General features: G+C 35.5%; 1 protein-coding gene across 1 annotated transcript in view; it reads right to left on the bottom strand.

Annotated features, from left to right (window-relative positions):
* Positions 1 to 968: 968 nt before the first annotated feature.
* Positions 969 to 27839, bottom strand: part of GNAI1 (G protein subunit alpha i1) — a 32523-nt gene continuing 5652 nt past the window's right edge. The window contains exons 2-9 of the mRNA XM_064656415.1: positions 14783 to 14825; positions 14563 to 14704; positions 9842 to 9999; positions 8186 to 8314; positions 5354 to 5483; positions 4028 to 4181; positions 2919 to 3133; positions 969 to 2817 (exon numbers count right to left, since the gene is read on the bottom strand). Of these exons, the coding sequence (XP_064512485.1) occupies positions 2943 to 3133; positions 4028 to 4181; positions 5354 to 5483; positions 8186 to 8314; positions 9842 to 9999; positions 14563 to 14704; positions 14783 to 14825 (947 nt within the window). The 3' untranslated portion in view covers positions 969 to 2817; positions 2919 to 2942. The remainder of the gene's footprint in view (positions 2818 to 2918; positions 3134 to 4027; positions 4182 to 5353; positions 5484 to 8185; positions 8315 to 9841; positions 10000 to 14562; positions 14705 to 14782; positions 14826 to 27839) is intronic.

The following is a 27839-nucleotide window of genomic DNA, read 5'->3' as shown; positions in this document are numbered from 1 at the left end:
ACTACATTTAACCTCAAGTTTCCTCCTAATTCCATAGGTAGCATCACGAAGTCAAATAGCAAATTTTTCAAACCACCCTTCTACAATGTTAAGCCCCTTAAAAATAGCTATTTTTTTGAAGACAGATGCATTTTAATGAGAGACTTCAACCACAGATGTGCACAAGACCACAAGGGCTGGAGAAGCCTCCGTAAAGCTCTGATTTTTTACATATACTAAATTTACAATATTTATGATAGCCTGAGGGAATATCTAAGCTAGTAGAGGGAGCTTTCCCGTGTAAGGCTAGAAAAACTAGTTTGCATGAACACTGCATGAAGAAATGAGATGAATAGGGAACTGGAAGAGAAGGGGGGCTCAGGTTGCTGAGGGACAACTGTCCTTTTCAGCCAGTGGTGCATCTGCAGCATTTCCCCACTTTTCTGCAGTGCTCTGACAGAGAAGGATGCTCCTGATGGAACAGAGATGGAGTGGAGCCTTATTGCAGCTGCAGTGAAAACTAAGTGTGTGGCTCCCCCCACAACAGAATGCAAGTCCTCTTGTAGCTTTTCCTAGAGCAGCGGCCTTGGCTGACAACTTTCATCTCTGGACAAAGACTGATCAACCAGCACAGCACATCTCCAAGGAAACATACCTGCTGGCCACCCAGCGGGTCAGAAAAAACAAGATTTTCTGTCTGGACTAGCGAGCAAAATTATTGCACGATTTTGTTCTGTATTAAGATGTAAATACTTCAGAAAGCACTAGTTATGAAATTCCAAAAATTCTTCAACTGAAGGTGTTGGAACAATAGTAAATGAAATATATTAAGTCATTAATAAACATTATTTATTCTCATTTTTATGTTATTGTTTCTAGCAAAAGTTCTTGAATTTACTTTTGACTTCCTATCTTCTCATTTTTACTCCCTAGTTACCTCCACAGGATGGATGCAAAAAGATTTCCATCAGCACATTTAAAGAAAAACATTTCTTTCAAGCAAGGCACAAAATTTAGATTTATTTAATTTGATTAATCCCAATTTTTGTTTTACATTAAGTACAAAAACCAACTTGAACGTAGGTGTAAATACAATTCCACAAAGTAGTTCAGTGAGATTTAAAATCATATCCAGAACTGTAAAGCACAATTAAAAGCAGCCCAGGATATACAGATTGCTTACTATAACTGCTGAAAGAGCTCATAATGTATCAATGTATTTAACAACCTCCAGCATTAAGTTACCTCCTTTCTAATCTTACATTTAAAACACATTTAGCAAATCTGTACCTAACAAAGGAAACATTAAAGAATGAGAAGTGCAGGTAAGTTTTACTCAAGCTGAAGCCTAACTAAAACACACATACAATCAAAAATTAAACAACAGAACATAGACTTAAATATTTTGAACATTTCTAAGAACAAAAATGCTAATATAATATAGAAAAATAGCCACAGGTTCCAAGACTTATTTACTTCTCAAAGAACTTATGGTGTACTGTAGCTGCCTGAAATATTTTAACAATTATAGAAAATTGTATTTCCAAGTTTGGTAGGTTCGCATTTTCTAGATGACAGACATTTAAGACAACCATCAACTTATTTACAATTAGAAGCTTATTCCTTTTAAAATCTGTATTAATAAAAAAAAAAAAAAATCAATTTTGGCACTATCCATAAGGCAATGGATGATATGTACCTAAGATAGCAAATCACATAATGAAAGCATAACCAGAAGAAAATTATATTCTTTAACTTATTATTGTAAGAAACTGTGAGACTTTAATTATAATTAAAGAGGAAATAAAAGGATCAGCACTTCTAAGTTACTTAAACACCCTATCCAAAATACTGAAGAATCTTATTATATGCAACAGGAAATTGCTGAAATCTGTGAAGCAACTCTGCCATGTCTTGTGGGAGAACCCAGTATTTCTATGGTTATTAAATTATCAAACTAGTTTTATTATCAGAAAATAGCAAAATGTGTAAGGAGAACATGAATTTACTTCTTAAGTAAACAGAAAAGACATTGCTCTGAAGTCCAGCCTTTGCTAACCGTCTATTTAAAAAACCCCAAAGGTAGTTTTTCCATTCACTCCACTGAGTAAAGACCACAGCTTCAAAAAAATATTTTATTGATATAACTAGTTTTAACAACTTCCTTTTTGCATTTCCATCAGCTCCTGTGATAGCTGAACCTTAAACTTCAATTTACCAGTGTTGCAACATTTCCACTGCAAAGACTGCAAGCCCAGATTTCATAAAATGTGAATTTCATTTAAATTTTAAAATAATCTTTGCATTTATCTTGAATTTATAAAAAGATTTTTTTCAAAACTTAAGGCAAAAAACAAGTTTTATTGGTTATGTTTGTTTAAGTCTGAGCAGGTGTATGAGGCTGTTTAAATATCAAAAAAGCAAACGCCATATACAGTATTACCAACGAAAGTAAAGAATAAGGCAGCATGCACCCTTAAGATGAAAAGAAAATTTAATTTTACAAGATGTTTAAATAATTCCAAGGCAAAAAGTGTCTGTCTCCTCTAAGAGTATCTTCAGAAAACATGGAAATTTTAGAGGAATGTTTTAGAGGACATCAACTTACTAAAATATTCCGTTCAACGTTTATACAAATACATTACTACAATTGTAAGTTTACATACAATCAACTGACATCTCAGTGTTAACTAATTACTTAAATTTACAAGACAAACATAAATAAAGCTGTTAAAACAGGCAAGTACAGTACTGATCTATCATTCAGCACAACGTATTTTGTACTTCTTTCACCTTGAAAAGAATCAGATTAGAATTGTGCGAAGTTGATCTTCAAACCTAAAAACAAAATAAAAGAGAATTAAGTATATCTATGCAGGTTTTACACAGCATGGGCATATTCCAAATGCCTAAGTCCTGTTTTCAGGCATGTAATTTACCATTTAACAACCTCTTGTCTGTTCTCAGAAGAGGCCACAGTCTTTAAGGTTATTTTTAATAATGACATCAGTTACAGCATCAAAAACAAACTGCACATTTTTTGTGTCTGTGGCACAAGTGAAGTGAGTGTAGATTTCCTTTGTGTCTTTTCTCTTGTTCAGATCCTCAAACTGACACTGAATGTATGCAGCTGCTTCTTCATAAGTGTTTGACCCTAGAAGAAAAAAAATTGCTCAGTAAGCAGGTTTCAAACTGCAAAAGAGTAACATGCATATTGTATCTTTGAAGAAAGTGGTTCTTTGGAAATTGTTAATCTAAACCTGAAGAGGAGTAATTCCACAGTCATTGCTTAAAGATACCATTAAAAACCTTCGGAGGAAACCTTTTGGATGCATTTGTAAGAATAAAACCTAAGTATTCAATTCCAGCTGTAGGAAGTCTTTCCATTTACTTCAGTGGCAGAGGAACAAGGCATTAATGACCCATCACTGTTCCCTAGATTAGGATATTTTGTTTCCTGAATTCACTTTACTTGCTTTCAATTTTTATGTTTTTAAAAGGTTTGGGTTTTCCCCACACACAATTAAAAACATTTAGCATACGTATTTCTCCTAAGCTTCTTACCTCCAACATGCTATTTTCTGTACCAGAGCTTGAAGTTACAATGAAAGCAATATATAAAAAGGCTAAGATTTGTTCAAATGAATTCATCCTCATTTGCTTTGTATTTCCTGAGTAAGCCACCTACTTCAAAATGTATGTACATTCCCTGTTCAAATAAAACTCTCATGTGTCCTCAGGGTTTCCTACTTACGTCTAAGTACTAAAACAAGACAATATCAGAAATAAGAATGGGTTAAATAAATTAGCCTGAAGAGTTGTAGCAGTACCATGTAAATGCTATCAGTGGACCAGCATTATTTCACATGGTTAAAAAGACTTAGCCCTATTTTACTTGTGATCCATAAAAACAATTCCCCATCCTAAACTTCATTTCATAGAAATATTTTAGATGCCTAGAGTTATTCAGCTCATGATTTGTCCATCAAAAACTACGTAATTTAACAAAAAAACCCAACAACTTGACACTTGCACCCCCCTCTAATACCTGCATATTCAGGGTAGCAAATAGTGAGAGGACTTCTTTTGATTTTTTCTTCAAAAAGATCCTTCTTGTTCAGGAATAGAATAATAGAAGTGTCTGTGAACCATTTATTGTTGCAGATACTGTCAAACAGTTTCATGCTTTCATGCATCCGATTCTGTAATTGGAAAAAAACACATCTGTATTTTATCAAACTCTAGTAGTAAAATCAGGATTCGTATTTTTGATTAGTTACAAATGAACCAGGTAAGTTACAAAACTAAGGTTTTAGCAAACAAAATCACATTTTACCACAGAGAAATACAGAGAAGCCAAGACCACCACAAAGACCACTTCTACAAGCCCGGTTTAAGCAACTACTTTTTCTCATTTTCAGGTTTAAGTTTTTAGTATTTACTGTGTTTTTACATTTTGCAGTACAGATATTCTGCTAGAATTGCTGAGTTACCTGAATTTTTCTTAATACTGATAAGATCTTCTGGAAATTGAAAATGAATTCTGCACCTAGCTGATATTCCAGAAGAAGAAAGAAAAGTTCTACAAGACTAGTGAATCAAGTAAGCAGGGTTTTTTCCTCTTACCATAATTCTTAACTCTGTAGAAAAATTATCCAATATGTAAGTACTTTGGCCAAGTTCCAGCCATTTAAGTAGCAGGATACTAGCTACGAACTTCTCTAACTACATCTGACTTGAAAGGTTTTCTTATTTCTCTTTCCTCCCCAAATTATATTTTATAGGAGGCTGCAGAACACGAGGAAGAGCACAAAAGTCTGTTAATGATTCACACACAAGCATCACTTCAGACCACTCAGACAGTAACATGCACCCTGTGCACAGTGACATGGAAGGAGTAAACCCTTAAAAGAGAAGAAAGGAGCAGAGGGGGGTGGAAGGGAGAAGAAAGAAAAATTTCTGCAACTGAGATCAGAGAAACATATTTAGAAAGATGCAAAAACTGAAGACTGAGGAAGGAAAAACAAAACAAAGTAGATACAGATAAGTCAAGAAAGTTCTTACTCTGTACTTCTAGCATCCCTAAAGAGATTAAAATGCGTATTACTGACAATGCATCCTCATTAACTTATGCATCCTTTAAAACATGAAAGTGTAGCTGCAAAGAATACTTGTCTCTTAGTATTCCTTCTGAGAATATGAGGAAATACTTTGAAACCTGAAGGCATGAATTCTATCACCATTCCTAGGACCTCTTGCACAAACCATACATCTTATAAAGCAGCAATACTCCAGACATATTTATAGCTTTCCTTCCAAACTTATTCAGCTTCTATCCAACAACTGTTCCCTTCTTCAACATTGCAGTACTTGCCATTTCCTCATCTTCAGCCAAGACCAAGTCATAATCACTTAGTGCCACACAAAAAATAATTGCTGTAACACCCTCAAAACAATGAATCCACTTCTTCCGCTCTGATCTTTGGCCTCCAACATCAAACATTCTGTGAAACAGAAGCACAAAGCAGGGAATGAACTTTGGAATTTCTAGCTTTCTGCATATTAACCAATAAAATCTGAAAATATCAGATATGTAAGTCTGAGTACAACATTTTAAAAAGGACATAAAAATCTGCAACATTTATTACTATTTTTCTCAGTAAAAACCCCACTTTTAAAAAAGCCTTAAAAGCCTTTCTATACATTTTAGAGAGCATGAGGAGGTATGAGATGAAAGCTAAACAAGATTAATTATTTGCAATAATATATTCATTAGCAAAGTTAACTGTAATCTATAAAAAACAAAAATATACAGAGTTAGCTTTACTAAAAAGTCTAAAATAATAAAAGATACTGAACAACAATGTAAGATTCTTTAAGAGAAGAGTGGTGTCTTTTTCGATACTTGGAAATAATGCAGAACTAAGGAAGTTGAATACAGGCAACACTGACTTTATTATTGATGTTTTCATATTCTGAATATTAAAATATATAATTAAATTTGTAAAAAATAAATTTAGATCTCAACTCTCAATTCTGGTGAGGTTCAGCACCTCTCTCTTCTAAATCAAATTACAACTTAAATCCATGCTTCAACTGGCCATGTTTAAATGAGATTTTTTTTTAAGACATGCTTTAATTATTTTCAAAATTATCTTAAAAGACAAAAAGAGGATTACAGAGTAAAAACAACTCTCATTTTCCCTCTAATAAATGCATTGTTTGGAAATGCAATTAAGTCTTCTTTCATATGACACACTTACTAAAACTGACTTGTATTTTTTTATTATCCCCCTTTCCTGTTTTTCCCTGAGCTGTAAGATTGGAAGGTGGGGCACATGGATAAAACCTTACCAATTTAGTGTTAGTGTACTACACAACTAGGTAAATTGCACTTGAAGGATTTTAATTACAGTTGTTATTTTTAGAAATCAAGGGTTCCAAGTTGCTAGATTTTAATTTGAAAAAATAGAGTAAAAATAAGTAGAGAAGGAAACAAATTAGAAGGAAAACAAAGTCCCTTTGCTTTCTCATCAAAAAATTGTCAGAAACCTCGTAACCTCTAATAAGGTCTTCTACTGGGGTACACTATGGTGTGACAATGCTCATTGCCCATTTAATGTTCTACATTGGGACAATGCCATGTTAAAAATGCCTTGAAAGATTATTCCTGTTAGAATTTAAAAAGGAAAAAAGGATTCCTTAAAAGCGTTCCTCACCTTCAGAGATATCTTTGAGAGGATGCCTTTGGATATTACCCTATATAAATTCAAGGCAGCCACCCAGTCCTATTTCTCAAATAATTAATGATGGTTGTATCCCTAGGAAGGTATTTTGTACCTGTATACCTTAATAATTAATACCTTATATTTTACTTGTTACTTCTGTCATTCTAATGCTATGCTTTATAACTTCATACTAAGAGATGAATTTCTGTAAGAATTAACATTTCTACAAAAAAAAAAAGGTGTTCTTTGAAGACAAAAGTAGTAAGACATCAGACTCAACTTCTGGAATAGTCTATAGAAACAGGATGAAGACTAGCTATTTGCATTTTGCATTGAATCAATAATCAAAGTTATGCTAAGCACTTTATAGAGAAGGCTGAATTGAGGCTCAATCTCAAAGAATCTAAACACATACAGAACAGGAAAGAAAAGATAATGAAAGAAATTGATACTGCACAGCTAGTCATGTTTATGTACCCTTGCCTTGCAATAATGAAGCCTTTCATGCCTCTGGTTCATCTTAGAATTTCTTTTCAATGTTATGTCAGACTATATTTCAAGCCCTTCCAATAACTCATTAAGTCTGTCTCCTAAAGCACAGGTACAGGTGTTTAAATGTACAATATTACAGTTAAATACTTCCACAGGCCTGTCTCAAAGTTACACATTTTACAGAAGCAGAATCCCATGGTCCTTGTAACAGCCCTGATAATCAGCACAGACTGGACCCATCTACAATAGGGAGCTGAACAAGAAACATTAGAAAGTGAGTGAGAAGATGAAGTGCTCCTCAATACTGAAGACCTCTCTTCAGGCTTGGCTGAGGACTACTCTCCTCAGGTTTTCAAGAGATACATTCCCATTTATCAGCTATTCTTTTATGGATTAATACAGATTTTGTACACTTAAACCCTAAAACAAGGAAACAAAACATATTTACACAGTACTGATGGTCCTGCAGCATACCTATTACAGTACTTGATACACATTTCCATGAAAAAGAAATATTTTCTATAAAGATACTAAAGAAACATATTATATAGATATGCTGATAACAATTTCTGCATAGTTTAAATGTGATTTCATGTAATTTAATGTGTGTTTTATTGAGTTTTCTTCTCATTCTTCCTCACCAGTAGGAGGTAGACTATTCTGACGCTTTCACCATGAATGGCACACCTGGGTGGAAACCCCGATGTCAACACAGGTTGGGGGACTAATGGATTTAATTTACATAAAAAGCATCTTTACAAAAGGCTTCCAATAAACCCAAAACATTTACTGAAGTTCCAACAACTATTATATCCCTTCAGAAAACTGAGTCCTGCATGAGGAATTTTTTTTTTTTAAAGAAACAGAGGGAAAAATAATCTAACTTGTGGTTAGACAAATTTGTTAAATTACACCATTGAAAGCCATATTCTAGAATTTTACAGGAACTGTAACAGATAGATGATCATGCTGCAAAATTTACATACTTAAAATGAAGATCTTTGAAAGTAAAGTGAGTTTCCACTATTCCTGTGGTTTTCACTCTAGTCCTGAGAACATCCTGTTGAGTTGGAATGTAGCTGGTTTGTGCTATCCTGTCCAAGTCGTTCAAGTAACTAAAGGTAAAAATAAATACTGTTTTCAGTTATTCATAAAATAGTAACAAAATAATTACAAAGAATTACAGAAGTTCTAGGTCCATCCATTACATTGTCCTTGAATTCTATAAAATAGTTTTCTCTGATGTCAGACAAAAAATCTAGACACGTTAATTTATTCATTAAAATTTCCAAGGTTTTTTTCCAAAATAAGCTTTAGAGACACAACAATATTTCATCCTAGATGAAAGAAAACTTATGCAATTTATTCCACTACAAACTGGAAATCCCAAAATGCAAACATGGTTCCACCTACATCAGTGTTGTTCGCACTAATTAGAAGAACACCTTCATCTTTGTAACCTAATGAACTACCAGTTACTTTGAACTGTAAACAAAGCCCCAAAATTACCCTAGATTTGACAATAGGTATGAAAAGAACAACTCAGTGTTTTGGCCAGAATTAATGTGTTTAAGAAAATGCCTTATACATAACAATTAACTTTCTATTGAGAATTTCTAATTACACATATTTTTTACAATAATATGCTTTCATTGCCAAAATTCTTGCAATGTAGGCCAAGACCAGTGCTTCTAAAAACCATACAAATCTTACTTGTGCTTACTTTTGCAGTTCCCATAGTAAATAGGGAAGGCATTATGTCCTACTTTCTGTGTAACAAGTTAGAAATTTTAAGGATACAACTGTATGGCTAAAAGAACAGTTTTCTTATGAAATTGGAGGTAGAGATATCTAAAACAACAAAACAGAACACAGGAGGGTACCAGAGGAGAGTAATTTAAACTCCAAACTGAGTGCTTCATATTGAATAAACTTTATACAAGAAAGTGAGAAATAACTTCAAACACTACAAATTACTTCAGAATTATAAAGCTTTAAAAAAATTGCACTAGAAGCAGTGTCACTGCTATGCCATTCTTTACCATCTTAACTCTCCCTTGGTGGACTCTTTCTTTGACTGACTTACCATTACTTGCTGTCACACAATCTTATTTCTGCCAGCCTTAGTTCCTTATTATTTTATTTTTCTACTGAAGTGCCATAGCATAAAAGATACATCCTGATTGTTACCTTTCCTCAACACATTTCTAATAGACACCATTAATTAACAAAGAAAATGCAGCAATGTTGAACTATAGGAGAAACTCTATTATGAACATGAAAGTAGTATCCTTGGTAATACAAATTCAGATCAAGTTTTCTGGACACATTCAGATACTGAAAAGGTAGTTGAGCCATGTTTTTGTAATAAAAATGCTATTAAAGCACCTTAAAGCAATTTTTGTCTTCTTTAAGAGGGTGAAACACGTGTCAGAGCACAAGTTCATAATTATACCACACTTCTTCCTTTCCAACCTCGAAGCCTAGTTGCAGCATTTTGACCCAAGCAGACAGTATCTTTTTCCAGATACTTCTGTGGTTTCCATCTATGGGGGAGCAGAACTTGTCAAAAGATGACACTTATACTTCTTTAACTACTACTTAGAAGGCCAAGAGAATCTTGTCTGTCACACAGTACTTACTAGGCAGCAGAGTCATTAAGCTGGTACTCTCGAGATCTGTTGAAACAAGCTTGAACTCCACTGTCTTTCCACAGTCTCTTGATAACTCCAGCAAGCTCTGCAGTCATAAATCCTTCTTCTGCTGCTCCAGCCAACACAAAGAGCTGACGAGCATCATCCTTTAGGATGTAAACAGAGAGTGCAGAGACAAATATTGAGAAATACAACACATGTGTTATCACCTAAGATATTCAGCAAATGAGTTACTTAACCTGGTAAATGTGAATGTAACCAAACAAAAAAAAAGTGAAATAAACAATTGGTTTTAGTGTTCTCAATAGGATATCAATTCCCACATTTTTCAACAACACAAAGTGTTTCAACACTAAAAATTTGTCATTGCTGATAAAGTTTCTTCTGATCAGTTTATAAGTTGAATAAGTTTTCATAAATAGGAGTAGTAACATATTTTGTGCTCAAGCCTAAAGTTAACTGTATTTGCTCATCAAATACCACATACTGGACAAAATGTTTACACTGCAGACTAGACCCTTCAGAAATGCAGATGTATACTGATTAACTGAAGACAACACATTAAACACTTAAGCTTCAAAAAACAGCTTTGAAAGTGACAAAATCACTTCCCAAATCTTGTATCAGGAATTAGAAAAACACTTCTTAAAATCTTTCCAGATAAACCAGCTACAAATATTCGTTATCTCTAATTATTCTACAGACATCAAATTTTCTTGGTAAAGCAATACCAAACAAACATCAAGATTTTTAAGAGCAAATGCTGGATTTTTAAACTATTTATAATGACAGGCTTTGAGAGTGAGGCTAATGGAGTACAGGATGTAAATCTACCATTCCCCTTTAACAGAATGTGACCAGTTTAGTACCTTCATCCAATTTTGACTGAGCAACAAAACTTAACATTAGACCTGTAAGGCACTGGGAAAAAGACAGCAGCTGGGTAGAGGGAAGATCTACACTAGTACCCTGCTGCAGGGAGCTGCTTGACCTTGGTTATCAGCAGTATGTGATCTAATGCCAAGGTACATCAGCCAGAAAAATCATCACACTCGAGGCTTGTCACTACTACCCATGGCATGTACTGTTTGTCCAGTAATTAAAAGAAAGAGAACAATGAACCTGAAAAGGAGAAAGGGAAAGACTTGGACACATCAGCTGGGAACTGAAAGTATTTCAAGAAAGAGGAGGATTTAAAAGAGCAACACATAAGGTTATTCCCACAAAACAGTAAGTGAAGACACAGGTGCAAATCTGTAGAAAAATCTATTGCTCTGCTGTTCAAACACTAAGCTGTGGGAAAAAAATTTCCAGGATAAGCACATTATGTAGTGATTGTTCTAAAGATACTGTCCACTGCAGACTTAAACAATCAAAGTTTATGCAAGCTAACAGAAAAATTGTTTACAGATAGATTGAGTAATACTGAATTTCACAGGCTGAAAACACAAAGCTTGTTCAGTCAACTCAAAGCAAACCTGAAGAGATTTAAATATATGTATATATATGTAGGTACACATATGAAGAACCAGTATCTGATATACAGTTGAAAGTGTCTTTTGAAAGTTAGAGTTGGTAGAAATCTAAAAGAACAGTTGTTAAACAAAAATACTAATGACTGTATATAGATAGGACAAATTGTGGACAAATAATAAAAATTCTATGGATTGCAATAATAATTATATACAAAAACCAGAGCCCTAAAGATGAAAGGGTTGGATAGTCAGATCTCAGGGTTGGATAGTCAGATCTCAGGGACTGTAATTTGAGCAATATGCCTGCATAAAAGAAACCTGAATGATAATTCTGGTCTTGAAAATTGTGGATGCAAAGGCAAGAACCTACAACTCACAGAAGCAGCGGATCTTGAAGAAGAGACAATATATACAACAATATGTACAACACATGATGGAAACAGCTTAGAAACTGATAGGCAATTTTGTCACGAAAAATGATGCCATTTTATGCCTAACATGGTCTGACTTTTGAGTATACAAAATTTACTGTTTCAAATAGCTCTGATCTCTGGATGCTCTCAAACAGGCAAGAGGGGAAAGAGAAGGTGAAACAAGGGAGTTGATTTTAGCTCTTTAAAAGCCCAAACATTAAGAAATGGTCTCTGTTACACCTGTACTCCTTTTGCTAAGGATGGCAACTACCACAGACACCGCAAGTGAGGCAGTATACAATGATCAAGTCCTACTTTCATTATTAACCAATGCTAGATATTTTTCTTTAATATCTTTAACTGGAATGAGGCAGCTTCCTCTCTAGGTATCACTCATTTTATACCAGATTTCATAAATGAGGTAATGTAAAAAACCTAATTTAACCATCCCTCTAATTACCATAAATCTCACATTCAGAAAGTGGTCCACAGGCCTTTGAAGTACATTCACTAAATGTCTCTCAAAACACAGTTTCTATTTAAGTACTGTCCTGCAGCACAGACAAAGATACGCCAGATTCCAGACTGATCATTATTGAAGCTGCTGGTGTAAGCTGCGCTCCCTTGATTCAATAACTTGAAAAAAGAAAACGTTCAGCTCACTGCTTTACCATTAGTCCTATGACAAAAATAAGAGTATATGATTTTCCAAACAGACTTATCCCATTTAGAGGAAAAACCTCATAAATTCACCCAAAAGAATCTTAATGTAATACTTTGCCCCAGGAGTTACAATTTCAAGCTTTTCAAGCTTTTTTTTTCCAAAACAAAATAGAATAACTGAGGTATAAATACACTTTTTTCTTTTTTTTTCAAGTGATACTGATATACAACAGAAGCTCTGTATTATTTTTCCCATTTCTGGCTTAATAAATGGCAAGAATCTAGTACTAACGTTCCACAGCAGTGATGCTCTGAAAAAAAAAGAATTTGGACCACCAAGAATTGACTAAGTGCAATGGGATGGATGGCTATTTTAAGATTATTCCTGACAGAAGTTTGCTTCATCATTTATATAGCTCTCTGAAGTTGAGAAACTCAGATGACTTCAAACTGACATCATGTATAACATAGCCCTCAAAATCTTCTTGTTAGTCATTTTATCTGCTAACACCTAAATTTACTCCTCCTCCGTTTTCTCTTACTATGTATTTAGCAACACAAGTCTACCATCTGCCTCTTTGCAACATTAACTGCCAGACTCCAGAAAGAACTACACTGCAAAATACCAAACTAACAAGCACTGAGATACTCTTGCTGCCCTGGAAAACTTTGGTCTTAAAGGGCAGACTACAGCAAACATGAGAGCAAATGCAGAGAGGAATAACCAATGAAAATGAAGCTTTTCCTATTTATGTTTACAACTGAAGAGACATCATTAACATATGTACATAACAAAAATGGCTATAATTGGCTAACTGCCAATCAGATTTAGACTTCGGATACAACTTTATTACTCACTATATGTAATCTCACGAACGTTTGTCTTCCTTATGACAACCATACATACTGCATTTCACAAGATTACTAAAGGAATACTCTCTAACATTTATAAATTTTGCTTTTCAAGCAATCAATAAAATGAACACAAGACTGTCATGAATAAGGAATTTACATACTGTTTCTTAAAGGCCCTCCTCTCCTTCCGAACTGTAATTCCACATTAACATGACAGAAAAAACTTAAGTCAAAATATCCCTCTGACTACCTTACATACTTATTTCAGTACATAAACAGCAAAACCCTTCCTCCATTTTTCCTGTGGGACAACCACAACATAACAAGTTCTGCATCCAAACCCTTACTGGTGAGCATTCCATGTTCTGACATTGATTTCTATGGAAAGGAGACAAAAGCACACATCCTGAACTAAACTTAACTATTCAGACTGACAGCTCTGGGGATCAATTTCAGCACTGCAGTACAGACTGTACTCAGTCCTGCAACAAGAGGACAAGTAAAAACACCTAAGCTGAGCATTTTATAGAAATATTCTGAGCACCTCACCACGTGACCAGATGTGGGTGTAATCAGTCACCACAGATAAGAGCATAGGGGTAGGACTGGAGATATCAATTCTACAGACCAGTTTCAAACAGGTGGAACGGCAAACAAAACCATCAGAGGTTTGCATGTGGGACAAAAAATTAAATAAGATGGAAAATGTGAAGAAAAGCTTAGAAAAAGGTCTCATTTCCTGGGAAAAATCCCAAGATTGGTATAATGAAAAACATGGGATACCAGCATCAGGTCTAGGCCCATGTCTCTGCTTTGAGTAAAATAAAGTCCTCAACACTGGAAATTCATATGACAGGCTTCAGTTCAGAGGCTGGAAATGTTTCAGGCACTGCTGTGCCTATGAACTAACAGAGACGTTCAGACAGTAGCTACATGACTCCCTATTTCAGCTGTGTTTTTTTAAGGAATGTGAAGATGTCTAACTGAAATGACCTACAGAATGTAGCAGCCCACAAATCTGTACAAATAGAGAAATGATTGCCTAGTTTAATGTTTTTGAAAAACTCCCTAAGACTCGAATGTTTAGTTCTCCAAATTTAGACAGAATTTGGAAAATTGTATCTAAAACAAACAGTTGTTCTGAATCAATCCAATGCTGACTGCTCCACAGGTCACCTTGCCATGTAAAGTTTTCAATGAGACTTCGTATCTTACAAAGAAGATTTCTGGATATCAAAAGATTTTTTCAGGAAATAGTATGGATATTTCAGCTGTATGTGTGTGTGTGTACTTCAATACTCACAGCCCTGATTGGATCACCAAAGTCTATCTTCAACCTCCCCATTGCTCTAATGATAGCAATAATGGACTGAATGGTGTTACTGTAGACAACAGCTTTGTATTGTTTACATTCTTCTTCTGAATAACCAGCTTCATGGATAATCCTACGGAAGAAAAAATAATAAATTCTCCGTTCACATAGAGAGAAATATTTCTCTGTCATAGTATTTTACCATACTTACTTCATCTGCTTGACAATTGTGCTTTTCCCCGATTCACCAGCTCCTGAAAAATAAATGTGTAAAAATTCATTAGACTTGTATTAATCTTTGAAAATACATTTAGTTTCTACATTTCAATTGTCTAACCAATATAAAAACTTTCAATAGGTAAAAGGACACATTACAAATTGATTTTTAATAAAAAAACACATCTTAAGGTGGAAGTTTCAAAATCAAGCCATTTTAAGAACAAATCATTCAGTTCTAAAATGTCTTTTCTTTTTACAGAAGTGACATAATCTTTACACAGTCTGCTGGTGTTTCTAATGCTAACAGATGATAAGACACTCAACTTCAAAGGGGTCTGAAGCTCAATTCCTCTAGCTGCCTTTTTAATCTAAACCTAAACAAAGTTTATAAGTTCTTCACACATTAACGGTCTTCCGTGTTGCAAATGAACATCTTAAAACTCTTAAGAGCTCTAGTCCTTGTAACCCTCTTTTGACCCTTGCACGAATAAACCAACACAGCCAACCTACTTCTTGTTAGAACAGATGGCATAAGGTTTGTCAGTCATCCTGATACCATTCTTAGTGCTTAACAAATTAAAAAAAAAAAAAAAAAGAGAATGCTATGTTAAAATACAAAGCTTACAAAAACAATTAGTATCTCTGTCTACAGATGGGGGGGGGGGGAATTGTAATTTTTGCTGTCTCAACAACGTATCTTTAGCCTGTTTCTTTCTCTAAAGACATATGAAACTCTTACAGCTGTGGTGGAGTCATCATCCCTGGAGGTATTTAAAAACTGTGTAGATGTGGCACTTGGGGTTTAGTGGTGGACTTGGCAGTGCTGAGTTAACAGTTGGCCTTTTCCAACACAAACAATTGTATGATTCTGTCCACATAACCATTATGCATGCCAAGGCCCTACTTTCCAGGAAGTGGCCTAATACCTGCCTCCCAGTGAGAAGCAGGGAATTAATTCTTCTTTTTGCTTTGCTAATGTGTGCAAGCTCTGGCTTTTCCTATTAAAACATCATTATCTTGATCCATGAGTCTTCTTGCCTGCCTTCTATTTTTAATTTATCCCAAGGGAGAGGACAGTTATCACACAGTTGTGTGGGTGTTTGGGTTGACCCTGGCCAACAGCTTTCATGGCTGCACTGGCAAAACTGCAGACAAGTCAAAAGAAGTTGTTCTTCCCCAGCAGTCAGCATTCATTATGCTGCATCAAGTACTGTATCCAGTTCTCCCCCTCAGCAGCCAGTAAATGAGATACTGATAAACTAGACAAAAACCAGTAGAAGGTCACTTAGTTGTTTAGAGGGCTGCTGCACATGGCATTCCAGGAAAAGCTACAAGGAAAGGGGCTTTTTAATCCTAGAAAGATTGGGAAGAAGGTTGGATGTGTGTACAACTGCTGTCCTCTCCATAAAACCTGCTTAAGACAGCTTAAAGCAGAAGTAAATTTCTTACTCATTACACATCCGCAACAAAAAGATGTGAGGCAACCAAGAACCTGCAGCACAGGCAGTTTCACAGATATAAGGGGGGAAGGGGGAGACATGCAGGGGACCTATCCCCATGGAAGAGATTGTACTGGAACCAACTGTGCATGGAGGAAGTAGAAAGGCAGCCTTGGAGACCTACAAGATTCAACTGGCCAAGGCTCTGAGCAACCTTATCCGTTTTGACGTTAGCCTGGCTTTGAGCCAAGGGCTTAACTAGATGACTTGTAGAGGTTTCTTCTAACATCTATTATTTCATGCCAGTATAACAGAGTATTCTGTACTTGTACACTGTACAGTGATGCTTTTGAGATGTTCCTCCTACTGAACCAAATATGTAATTCAGGACAGACTCAGGCCAATTTAAGACTGCCAAAAGTTGTCCCGCCTCCCCCCCAGCACTGCTACTGATGTGGCTACACTTCCCTTCTTCCAGCATTGCAGAATGAGCACTGGCATCACGAGGAGCTGGTGAGCTCAGAGTTGAGTAGCTGAGGAATAGAGAAGGTCTGTCACACCCATCTAAGATTGCCTAATGCCATCGTTATTTAATGTCCAAGCAAAAAACTTATTTTTTTATAAATCTGCAAGTTTCTTTATAGAGCAGCAATAGTTCTCAGACTCTGAGCTGCCATGGAAATACACCGATATAAACAGAAATCAGAGGCACCAATAAAAAAGTAATTCGTTACTTAGAGATCTGAAGCACTTATAAACCAAATTAACACCCAATCTCAAAATAGCTAATCATGCACTGATGCACAAATGAGTGACAAAAGTTTAAAGATTAGCTTTATTAACAAAATTACTATAATTTCCTTTGCAGTATTATTTTTATTCAAATAATTTGAAGACAGTATATTCCCCTGCATTCAACAGCAATTTTGGAGATATTAAGAAATATACTACAGCATTAAATTTATATAACCTCATAAAGTGTTCTTTCTATGAAAAATTTGTCACATTTGACTAACCAAGCAGGTCAGTGTCAGGGCTAGTTACAGTATAAAAATGGAATTATTTTTATCTTACATTTTCTAGTCCATTTTTTCTGAGTCAGATATGAGTGCTAGAATTCACACGTACCAAATACCTAGAATTATCATAAAAGCCCTGTCAGTAACATAACCACAAACACTCAGAATACATATGAAGAACAACTAAGTCATTTTTTATCGAGTACTCAACATCAACAGTGAGTTCCTGGAAGGTGCCTTCCCCTACATCATTTAACGGAAAACAGAAACGATTGTGTTTGGTTTGGGTTTTTCCTTTATTTGCACAATGAAATGCTTGCAGCTTTCCTAATAATCTTTGCAAAGTATATAGGAAAATTACACCCTACTCAGTGTCCCATAGTGAAAGGAAGTTCATCATTTTCACACTCCTGAATGCAGACTTCTGCCAGGTTTTCTGACAGATGCACTTTTAACATATCCTCCTTTATCTCAGCGTACAAAAATTGTCCATAAAGCAAAATGAGAACTAACCCTGTTTTAGAAAGCTTTAGACAGGAGCAAGCAATATTAAATATTACATGTGACAGCTGCATATAAAATGTCAGAGCTGACTGTATTGTCGCAACCAAATCCTACCCAAATTTAGACTGACTTGACTGTATATTCCTCAATCATCTAGTAAGGGATGTTATTTATTGCTTGCTAGTTAAGTGTGATACTTGATTTCAGCATCACTACTGTCAATAATTTGAACAGTCTTACAGGCTCTGCTACTATTTATGTATAACAAAAACATTAGTAAGAAGACATGACAGTTCTGCTCAGACTAGAAGAACAGCAGCACATCAGTTCTGAATTCAAAAGAATAGTGGGCATTTTTCGTTTGCTTAGTTTTAAATGATGGTCTAAATTAACTGTTAGGTCAACACATAAAAAAATGTTTAATAACTGATGAGTATTTTCCTTTCTCTTGCACACTATGTCCTTCATGTGCTTCTCAAAAAAAAAAAAAAGCAACATATCCTAAGAAAATCTAATTTAAAGTGAAGAATTTTAAAACTTTTGTTCACATAGTTCATAAGAATATAACTTGAACTAAATCTAATACTCTTACTACACTTGCTTGCCAGAAAGCAGGTAGATCCTTATGCTTCATTATGGAGACTGACAAAGTGTGGAAGCAAGGCACACCCAAGTTAATCAGCACAATTACATGTTTTCCCCATAGATCCTACTATAATCTGAAGGGTCTTCTGCATTAAAGTTTAGTACCTTCACATGTCAGTATTTCACAGCTAGTACTGTGCTATTCAAAGCAGACTTTTACTTTTTTTTGGATCCAGCCTGAGTTCTGACAGCACTTGGTGAATTCAGAGCCAGCACATAAACCCAGGCCCGTGACTGACCCAACTGCACCATCCACAGCTCAGGGAATCTGAATAAAGAAGGATTAAACTTGTATTAGAACTTTTCTTTCAAAGCCAATTTTCAGCTTTGGAAATAGAAAAATCAAAGCATCTTCATGTTCAAAAAACCCAATCAAAAAACCATTTAACAGATCTGCCTTGCATATAGCCCTCTGAAGGAACCAAGTAAAACTAGCAAAGCTCAAATAAATTTAAGGAACAGCTAAAGCAGTATTTGATTCTCCAAGCTGTGATTTGTCCAATTACAGAAAAAACTTAAAAGACAGGGTTGGACTCGATCTGAAGGTTCTTTTCCAACCTAAATGATTTTATCACCCTATGACTCATTACTACGAAATTGTAGCAAATACCATCTTAGACAGATTGAATATTCTTTTACTTTTCAAATGGAGCAAATCTGTGTTTAAAAAGAATTAAGTATTTAATAATTTGATTAAAATTAACAGATCAGCAAAAATGGTACTTTAAACTACTCAGAGTGTCTCATGATTTATTATCCCACGCACTGCCTACATAGCAAGCATTCCAGAACTACAAATTTCTAGAACAAATGTTTTATGCACTCAGGCACAGAAAACTGCTACTTGTAAGTGTTGAGATCTTAATAGTAACATCTCTAGTGTGACACATTCGCTAATTGGTTACTGAAGGAAACAGTCAAATACCAAAGTAAAAACAAAGGAAACTTCACATTCACAGTATCCCTCTTTGGAGGAAACCATTTGTCAAGTACAACAGTTTCTAATAGTATAAATATACTCCTTGTAACAATAACACAGTAAAAACCCTATAGATTTAATTTTTTTTGGAAAAAAAAAAAGATTAGAGCTAGAGAAAAAATGGGCTGGCTTTGAACTACTGACTAAGTCAGACAAAGAAACAGAACCCACAAACAAGTAGAACAGCCCTGTACGTTGTCAGAAGAGAGATCAAGTATGGACAAGAGTAATTAATACAAAACTTTCTACAGATGCTTGCCAGCTTTTCAGCTTGTAGAACAGGACACTTAGACCAGACTAACTTAAGTACAGACACATGCAAAATTTAAAATAAAACACACTGACTCGTAAATTTTTGGATTCACCTCCTGTGAAGTTCTCTCCCCACAACTTTCCTATCCAATTCTGTCAGACACTGGAGTTTCATAGTAGTAGGCACAAGCTGAATGATGCCTGTTCCTCACTGCCACTGGTCACAGACAAGCTAAATGTCCATTGATTTCTACTCTTTCTGCTATGCGGTCAGTAATCTCTTACAAAAGCACACTGCTTTGTAGCTTGGAAGATCATGTGGAAGTATAATCTCTTAAATTTATCACCTCATGACACATTACCAGACATGAGATCTAAATTAGAATGCAAGCTGCTGATCAGTGTTACTATATCCAAAACACATCAATTGCCGGGACAGGAAACCCACAGTGGAAACTTGTTGATACAACATACACCAGACTGAACACTAAATGAAACATTTTCTGACACCAGCACCCACACTCCTCTATCTCCCTGAATTTTTTTATTTTGCCCTGTGTTCCCAATCCCCCTTTTAGAAGCCACCCACACTTACCTACCACCATCCTGTATTCTTCTAATGCTGGGGCAGCTGCTGACCCTAGCAGTTTATGTTCCTTTTCCCCTTCCCTGCTGTTTTCATATAATCAACCAAAATTGAACAGTATTCATTACTTCTACTTTGAGCAAGTTAAGAATCTGTATGAATAGTATGTGGAAGAAAATATTTCAGTAACGTAGCCATGAAATAATAGAGTGTGAATCCCAGATTACAGCACTGGTTCAAACCAGAGAAGTGACATATTCTAAAACTATAGACTGACTCAGATAAAAGATCTGAGATAATTCCCAAGGTTTCAATAGCTGCATGCTGGCTTAGTCCTACAGAAGCAGCACCATTTACACTAATAAGACACTGTCACTTTTGTATATTCCCTAACAAATCAATAATTGATTACAACTAATTATTTCTTTTCTAGGTCTTTAGTGTTGCTTCTAGATAGATGTTTTAAACCGATAGTACACAATAAAATAGTCAATATATTATATATAAGACATCATTTAACCAAACTGTTAAAACACTACCTCAAGAAGCAATCATGCACTAACTCATGGTAGCATTTTATGTGTTTATTGAGAAGACTGCTCTGAGTTTCTTAATTATCTAGGTTGTTACTATAGCAAACAGATAAACAAGTGATAAAGACAGTATTGATTAGTTTAGCATTGAAACAGCAAGGAGAAATTATGGTTTTATATTCAGTATAACCTCTGGAACTCAATGAATTCTAAAAAATAAAGCTAAAGATGAAATGAGAGACACTCCATCTTGCAAACCTTAAGGTAACTTCTATTCACCTTGATGCCTCAGAGTTTTTTGATTTTTCAATTTTTATAGATTTCAGAAGTAGATATGTAGTGGATGTAGATTTTAATGTATCAGCATTTCCAGTAGAAGTAACTACAGCAGCACACAACTCAGGTATCATTTCCACACTGAAGTCTCTGCCAGCACAATTAACATGCATTCTTTTACTGTCTCACTGTATTATATCCCTTACCAGTATTTTCCAGTAAAAGTAACAGCAGTAGCTTAATGACTGCACATACCAAACCCGTCCTACATCAATCCCTCACAATTCCATTAGCTGTTTAGTCTTCTATTCAAGGTGGAGTTGCAGAAAAACACCTTAAGGCCTGCACCAAAGGATGTAAACATAGACAAAAGTGACCTTCAACCCTGGAACTCTGGAGGGTCTCCAAGGACTCAACGTACTGAGAGCAGGACAAAGATGATGAAAGAGGGGTCCCAAACTCCCCCAGACTCAATTCCCGAGGGGGTGTGCCGGGGGGCAGAACAGGGCAGAACCAAGGGTTGGTCGAACAGGGATTGGATGGACATCATTATAAAATCATAGAATCTGTGTCTGAGTGCACACGTGTGGGTTTGTATTCCTGTAGGCCAAGGGCTCATTAAAGCTCTGCTCTTCTTATCTCCTACCTAAATTAGCCTGATGTTTTTTTCTCCTCAGTCTTTTAGGCAACAACCTTTTTATCTTTAAAAGTATGAACTGAGTTTTGAGCTACCTGAAATTTTCAATTAGTCCATAGTATCTTTTGATGACAAACGGTTTATGAAACGCTCTTTTTGTTTAGGATTTAATCATGTGATAAGCAGACATCTTAGCATAAATTGTTATGTGCAATTTCATGTACCACACAAAATTAAATGCATGCAGCTTTTGAATACAAATTCTATCTAGCTCTTCAAAACTGTTCCTATACTCCTCAGCTGTTTCAAGTTACTAGCTGTTGCTTCACTAGTATGTGCATCACTTATAGCATAACCCTACTGTACACTCATTGTCTCACTCTAAAAGAGAGCAGCAGTACAATACGAAGTGTCATATTTCAGAAACTCTGCAAAACATTCAAAAGGAAATGTGGTACCTTGGAATTGAAGCTACTTTAAAAAGATGTATCTGTTCAGAACGTACAAGAGGTCTCTTAAACACCAGTGTCACTGCCTTTCCCAGGGACAGTGCCATTGTACTTTTTATTTCAATTAAGATATAGGCGTAACTTCCTTTGTGTGAAGTGCCAAACCCAGCAGGTCCGTGACAAGCTGAGACTCGAAGGTTTGGAAATAAAACTCTTACTTATGCCAGAAAATAAATATGGGAACTAATGCACATTTAGATGTGAAAACTCGTTTGCAATCATGTTTGCTGCCTGACAACTGTGTGTGACACCACCAGCAGCTAAACATTTGTGGGTCCAGGTTTATCTAACATGTCAATATTGACAACAGTTTGATAATATTAGCAGTTGACTACTTAAATGTATTAAAGGCCAGCATCCACCCTACTATACTCTAAAAGACTCGGGAATCTCCTCAAAACTTAATGCCCAAAACCTTATTAGTGTTTCAAATGGAACTTCAATATAGCAAATAAATTATTTCCTCTACAAAACTCAAATAAGATTTAAATTTGTTACTTAAAAAAATTAAAGCGGTTCTCTTCTTCCATACATACTAGTATGCTCAGAAACAATCACTGCATAATTTGAGATCATGGGATGAGAGAACATGATTCAAGACCTTCTAGAACATGAGTTTGAGTGGATATTGTATATGTCCACTCCAAAAGAGAAATGCTGACTGCTCCAACAGAAAGAAGCATCTCCTTTACTCTTACAATGTTTATCAAGAGAGTCGATTTCTGCCAACAGAGTACAGCATGCCTCATCCAGACCTCCAAGTATACAGCCAATAAACCTCTAGAAATTCACAGTGCCCTGACATTGTTCTTGACAGTGTGGTTGGCCTTCGTGGCCTTTTACTGTTCAGTGAGCTATAACTATGATGTGCAAAGATCGCATGTTCAGCGACTGAGATACCAGAGAGAACTTACTAAGCAGGCTATCATTCATCACAATCAAAAATGCTCTATAAAAAATTCCCCACCACAACAGAGGCATACTTTATGCAGGTTATTCTGGTGGAGAGATACAACAAAGGAACTTGGAATTAACAGCATATTTTCATTGCAGTCTCTGCCTGCAATTCAGAACAACACTACTGTTGTATTATCTACAATTGTGACAGAACCTACTGTCCTGCTACCTCATATTACTATGTAACTGTACAAAGAGCTGGGACAATCAGAAAGCAGTGTTGTGCATTTCTATCAAAACAGGAAAATGATCTCTCATGTAAATCTCCGCTGACTTTATTCAAAGCTCCACTTGTCACGTAACACCAAGGCATTATTTGAATATGCGATAAATGGGTACTGTCAAAGGTTATACCAGGACAAGTGCAATTACACTAAAAATTGTCCCATTATTGTAGAAACAGAGCAATAAATTTCACATAAATTTTCAGTATTCATCCACACTTAACAGTTTTTTTCATTTTGTAGCTCAAGGACTAAGATCCACAAAAATAAGAATAAGCACATTGACAGCTGACCTAAATTCTCTCAAATGTCTCCAACTCCACCAAAAAACTGTATGTATTTAAAGTGACAGAGATTAAAATGTAAAAAGATCTTAGATACCTAGAACAACCTTTTTCAAATACAAATATTTTCAGAACTATTTGTATTTGAAGCAAGAAAGAAAATTCATGTGTACAGGCAACCATATTCTTTTGTTACATGCACATGCATTTTGCACACAAAACTATTCTCAAGCAGCATATTATTGATGGTTAACAATACTTAAAAAAAAAAACAAACTGGCTTTTTTTGGTTGTTGTAGTTTAAATTTGTATTTAACCAGTCTCATATTAAACTGAGAAAACTATGAAGCATGTAAAAATTCCAACCCCTTCCAACATGCAGTTGCACACAATAATCCCAGAAGCAAGGAATAAGACATAAACACATATATACATAAACAGCAGTCTGTTAGGCCTCAAACAAGGCCTCAAAGCCTGATATAACCTAACCTCAAAAGCTCCCACGTTCCAGAACAGCAGACAGAGAAAATAACCTAAATAGTCTCTCATCCAGGAATTAGATGACAGCCTTTGCTAGCAAACACTGAGGCACTAAAGCATATCAGAAGGAATCCCTGTCAATGTCTAAGGGCTTTATGCTTAAGCATTATATGCTTCAGAAAGTATAAAACAGTTTTGCTAAGAGTTCATCAGATTTATTAAGGATCAGTAACTTAATCTGCATACAGCTGAGAAATCCACTTTCAAAATGCTTCAAGAAATATTTAATGAATCAAGAATACAGACAGCACTTCAATGAGACTCAGCAGCTTATTTTCATTCCACCGTTGTATAGAACATCAATGGTAGGTCTGAAATCAACAAGTATTCAAAAAACATTTAATAAATAAAATCTACAAATATTCAAGACAACCGTCTGGTTTACTCCCAATTTTTATTGCAAGACCCGTAACTCCAGTCATAGCAAGTTTTAAAACTGCATTCCAATACAATGTTTACACTGTATTCTACTTATAATGTTAGTATAACTTTACTGTTGTCTCCATTTTCCTCTCTACTGTTTGCACACTGAGCTGGCAGTTGTACTTCTTGCCCATTATCATCTTGCATTCTGCACCAAGTGCTAAGTAGAAGAGGATTCTTCCTAGTCAAGCCTACAATCTATAAAATAGAAGAACATGAGAAAACACAGGTCTGAGGCTCCCTGGATTTGGAATGAAAACAAACTCCTACCTCTAACTTCCAATCAGTACACTCCTTAAGGCAGACTGGCACTATCTCCTATTGCAGCAACAAAGTTGTAAAAAAGTGGGTTTTGAAGAAAGTTTGAGATTTCTACCAACTGGACCTTGCAGAGGAACACAATTTCACATTATTCCTAAGCCAATTCTACAGTGAACTGTGACACACATATGCAGAAATTGGAAGCATCCTATTCTGCACTCACTTTCCACTCCATCTCCTGCTATGCATTTCCAGTACTCCAATTGCATATGGTATCTCCACTCCTCATCACGCTTTTAGTCAGGTCCTCATCAGACCATTATGAAATACCAGCTGAATTGACCACTCTGGCAGCAAACTAAGTCCACACAGGACAGCCAGTTTGACTACTGAACCAGTAAAAAAAAGAATCAAGCATTTAAAAGTGACAAGGAGAGGGCAAAATCATTCAGCTGGATGCTGCAAGAGCACTCTCCTTTTCAGCAATCCAGAATTTCTAGAATAGCTCTACTGCTCATTAGACAACATCCACTGCATATTTCCAGCATTCCAATTCAGATTTAGAAAGTAGGCAAGAACCTCTTCAGTTTTACTGGAAACTATTAAAAAAGACCCAGAAATTCAGAACATCCTTATGTCCATGATTGATAACAACTCGTATTACAAGCCAAACAACTTCAACAGCTTCATCCACGCAAAAAACAACACAGAGTTGGTATGCAAAAAAATATTTTATCAACTTTGCAAAAGGAAGATGGGATTACAGGTGGCCATTTGATTCCAACAGTATTTTCATTTCAAGAAACAGATCATATTAAATTCTAGACAATATTAAGAATTATAAACCTGATTCACATTTTCAACAGGAATTTTCATTCCAGTACATTGTTTTCTTGTATAAAAGCAATCTGCTTAGAGCAATGATTGTAAAGACTTCCTGTCCATTCTGGTTGCCTAGATACTGTTATATTTCACTAAAGATTTAATCAGGTACCTTTGTTAAGTATATTACTCACTTCAAATTCAACACTACATTTCTAAAAAGCACATATGAAAAAGTAATGAGGTAGAGTTAATTTCATAAGTTGAAGCACAGCATATTCAAATGGTGTTGATTCCTTTAAGTAGCTTCACAAGAAATGAAATTTTCTAATTTCAATATCAATTTATCTAGGTACTTATAATATTGAAGTTTACATGTATCTCTAAATATAGAGTACCCAAATAAGCATACATCTATAAGTCAACATGGCAAGTTGATAAATCAAGTTGTTACCAAAACATATCAGAAATGGTCTTACTCAAAGCTTCAGTTATCAAAGCCAAGAAAGCAATTTACTTGCTTATCACATATTTAACAAGCCTCTTATTTAAAGAATTGGTTCTTAAATGCTCTATGTCAATTAACCCCATCAGTTGAGATCCTGAAAGAACTACACCAAGAGAAATTTTTAAAAATAACACAAAAATATGTTTCAAGGAAAGGGTTAACCAGCAATTTAACCAAAAGGAAAGTCAAAATTTGACCTGAACAGATAACATCCACTTTCAAATCAAGGTTTAGTGCATATGAGTATCTGTGACACTAGGTGATTTTTAGGCCATTTTGCTGGGACAGCATACAGTGATACGTGATACTTCACCTTCTGTTACATATTCAAGCTCTAGATAATTCCAGAGATTTTGAAGTTGGCTCCACAGCTCTGAGATATCCAAGGGCAAAGCCATGATGATGCAAAACATCTTCCAAGTCCCCAACTCTTATACTTAGAGCTATACAGTGAAAGGATTATGAGCAGTCACAAACATGGGTAATCAGCCTACAAAATCACTCCTTCAGTTCCCACCCTGATTAAGAAATCTTATTTTGTCTTTTCTGTGCCTACTTAATGGAGAAGGAGAACAAAATATGTTTAGCACTGAGAAAAGAGTTCAAATCTCTTACTGCAGAAGCATACCAAATACAGTTTATTTTTGTCTTAATAGCCTAATTTCAAAATTTTAATTATCTTTCCACTCAGAAATGTCACTAACTTGAGCCACTTCAAAACCTGCATTTTTCTTAACAGTGCACTCAAAACTTCTTGCTCTCAGGTCACAGTTCTGATTTTTTCAACTACTATCTATATACCAAACCAACTTCAATACTTTTTGGTTACAAAATCTCTCAGGTGAAGTCAACTGAGTCCCATTTACAGATTAATTGTGTACTTTACACAAAGCCTGTAGTCACAGTAGGGCACTGAGCAAACAAGGGGAATAAAGAGAACAGGAGACCTCAGTAAAAGCTGGACAATGACTAAGACTCAACCTCAGAATAGCAAGTTTTCATCAATACAGGTTCTTCTATACATGTCCTGGGAAAAAACTTTTCATAGCTAATTATCCAGTCAGTTCAGATCTTTATTTCAGTGTTTCCATGGCAAAAAAAAAACCAAAAACCAACCAAACAACCAAAAAAAAAACCCAAAAAAACCCAAAACAAAACAAAATAAAAAAAACCAAACCAAAACAAAAAAAACAAAACAAAAAACCAGAAAAAAACAAAACAAGCAAACAAACAAAAAAACCCACAACAAAACCAACCAAACAAAAAACCCCACCTTCACACTTAACAGAACACCTTAAATACCTCTTTTCTACTTCCAATTTTGTACCATGACATTTGCCAGACAGCATGTTACAGGAAACACTGCAGACAACCATCAAGCCAGACAACAAAACTGATTTCAGAATTTCATGCCCTCTAAGCCAGACACATGGTTTGGTTTCAAATTATTTAGCCAGACTTTAGGATGTGCCAACTGTTCAATTCTCCTTCTCAGAGGACCAAAACATCTAAAGGGTAAAACGTGGCAGCAAAAGAACAATCCACTTTGACAACATGATTATATAAATCATTACAACCTAACTACAGCACAAAGCCCTGAGTTCAAGTTGTGCCAACATAACTATGCAGGGAGCTATACTGTAAACTGTAG

This window comes from Pseudopipra pipra, chromosome 5 (assembly GCF_036250125.1).
Source record: "Pseudopipra pipra isolate bDixPip1 chromosome 5, bDixPip1.hap1, whole genome shotgun sequence".
NCBI lineage: Eukaryota > Metazoa > Chordata > Aves > Passeriformes > Pipridae > Pseudopipra > Pseudopipra pipra.
This window is presented reverse-complemented; position numbering and strand designations above follow the sequence as displayed.